Genomic DNA, 2473 nt, shown 5'->3' with positions numbered 1-2473 from the left:
TTTTACCTATAAGTACAATAGGTATTAACATTTCACTACGTTAGAAAAAAAAAAATAAAAGTGACCTGTTAGTGACCACATACATCAAAATATACACAACACAAACTGAAGGCAGTCATTAATTCCGAATCATCTCAACAGGCAGTGCTGCAAACTGAAACATTATTTTCTCTGATTATTTTCTTATTTTTATCATCTCTGGTACACTGAGTGCATTTTCTAAAACCCAGTCTTTGGTGTAAAAGTAAAGAAAAACACAGCTCCTTTATAGAAAAGGACAACGCAATAAGTAGCCAAAATATACGTCTCGGGAGTCTTCAATTGTAAATGTGTTTAAATACAAATTAAACATTTTAAACGTTGTTTTAATGCTTTCATCAATGTAACATTGTTTTTCACGGTCAGCATCCACCAATCTGTCCATGATAACTTATAATACTGCAAACATGGGCGTTTGGTGGTTATTAGTGATATTTGAATTTTTTAAAAAATTGCAAAGCAGTCACTATTTAGATACATATTCTACGATAATTATGACTTTCAAACGTCATAGTCTACACTGTATTCTCCCCACATTGCACCTTGCTGTCAATCCACACCGTATTCCAATAATAAACGACCCTAAAGACTGAACAAACATACAGAAAATGGGGGACTTCATAAAAAATACCTGTACTTATTTTTTGTTTTTGTTTTGAATTATCATTTACAATGCAAATGTGTGTAAAACGTTCACTTACAGTCTGACTCCATGGAAGTTAATGTATTAAAGGGTTGGAAGAAGACCCTTGGTTTTGATGTGTGAAGTAATCAGAAAGTCCTCCGGAAAGTCCCGTTGTAAAACTTGGCAAAGACGGTCTAAGGGATTCGCAAGGGAGAGTGGAAGGAGCCTGTGGAGAGGTGGAGGAGGAAGCTGCCCTGGCCGTCATTGAAGTGCTGCTTTGAGAAGTCATTGAAGGGTGAGGGACGTGGGGGAAAAAGTAACTCGTTTGTCCAGCTAGAAGGTTTACAGAGCAAGGGTTTAAGGAATAGGTGCCAGAGCAAGGCACTGACAAACCGCATGGCACAGAGGCAGCCAAAGCTGCAGCTGTGAGGTGATGAGTGGCATAGGGGATCTCTCCATTGACAAGTCTATCAACACTTAAACCATTGGACGTGGAAAAGGAGTGGTTGTTCCCCAACGAGTTCTGAGTTAACACTGAGCCATAGGGCATTGGGTGGCTGGGATAAGCCGACGTGGTCCCATTGTAACTCAAAGTGCTGCTGGCCCGGGGATGATGCAGTGATAGGAAGGGAGACATAGGCCAATACAGGGAGCCTGCCCTATCCATGAATGTCAGTCCAGTGGAGGTGAGCCGAGCCCCGCGTTTGAACGCCAATTTAGCCCTGGAGGTGGTGGATCTCCGACGAAGTTTCCCAGTGGTGCCCCCAATGAAGACATCGTCGCTGCTGGGGTCCAACATCCAATAGTTCCCTTTGCCAGGATCATCGTAGTGGCGGGGCACCTTGACGAAGCATTTGTTTAGGCTGAGGTTGTGACGAATGGAGTTCTGCCAACCCTGCTTGTTCTCCCGGTAGTAGGGGAAGTTCTTCATGATAAACTCGTAGATGCCGTTGAGGGTCAGGCGCTTCTCGGGGCTCTGTCGGATGGCCATCATGATCAAGGCGTTGTAGCTGAAGGGAGGCTTTTCGTACTTGCCATTCTTCTTCTCCCCATCCTTCCCGCTTTCTCCTTCCTTGTCGGGCTTCTTGTCCTCCGCTTTCTCCTTCTCCTCCCCAGGGGCAGATCGGAAGAAGCCGGATCGCCCTTTCCCGGTGGGAGGGGGTCTGCCTTGCTTTCCAGGAGGCTTTTCTCCAGCTCGCCCTCCTCGGGCAGCAGCACCGGCCGATGGTGGTGATGCTGAGTCTGGTGCTGCTGGTGCTGCGGATGCTGGTGCTGGTGCTGCTGGGGGTGGTTATCGCTCTGCACAGCCTCGGGCACCAGGCTATTGATGCTGAAAGAAGATTTGGGAATCATTTTCACTTCTTTCCTCTCTCCCATGTCCAGCATCACCCAGGGAAGGACGGGGGGGAAGAATGGCTGCAGCAAGGCAAAGACGACGGGGGCAGAGCACTCAGGTGAAGTTGCAGCAGTAGCAGCAGCAGCTCGGTTCGACCGCAGGCTGCAATCGCTGGCAAGTCATGTAGTACAGGGAGGGGGGGAAAACAAAACAAAACACACACACAGAGCCACACTCAAACACAGCAGCAGCAGAAGAGCAAGAAGATGTAGAAGAAGGAGGCAGGAAAACACACGCACACACACATACATACACATACACACGCGCACACACACACACATGTACACACACAACCTTCAACTACTTCATGTCCCTTAAAAAAAAAAAAAACACCAGCACGTCGACCAGAGACAGCTATAGCTACAATTAATTTCCGAGACAGAGACACTAGGCTGTAAAAAAAAAAAAAAAAA

The 2473-nt window shown here is 46.5% G+C and overlaps 1 protein-coding gene across 1 annotated transcript; it reads right to left on the bottom strand.

Annotated features, from left to right (window-relative positions):
- Positions 1–758: 758 nt before the first annotated feature.
- Positions 759–2050, bottom strand: FOXG1 (forkhead box G1). The gene is given in 2 exon segments (XM_030215341.1): positions 759–1784; positions 1787–2050. Coding segments are annotated over 2 exon segments (1290 nt in total).
- Positions 2051–2473: the final 423 nt, after the last annotated feature.

Source organism: Microcaecilia unicolor, chromosome 9 (genome assembly GCF_901765095.1).
Source record: "Microcaecilia unicolor chromosome 9, aMicUni1.1, whole genome shotgun sequence".
NCBI classification, from domain to species: Eukaryota; Metazoa; Chordata; class Amphibia; order Gymnophiona; family Siphonopidae; genus Microcaecilia; species Microcaecilia unicolor.
Note: the sequence above shows the minus strand (reverse complement) of the source record. Positions and strands in the feature narration are given on the sequence as shown.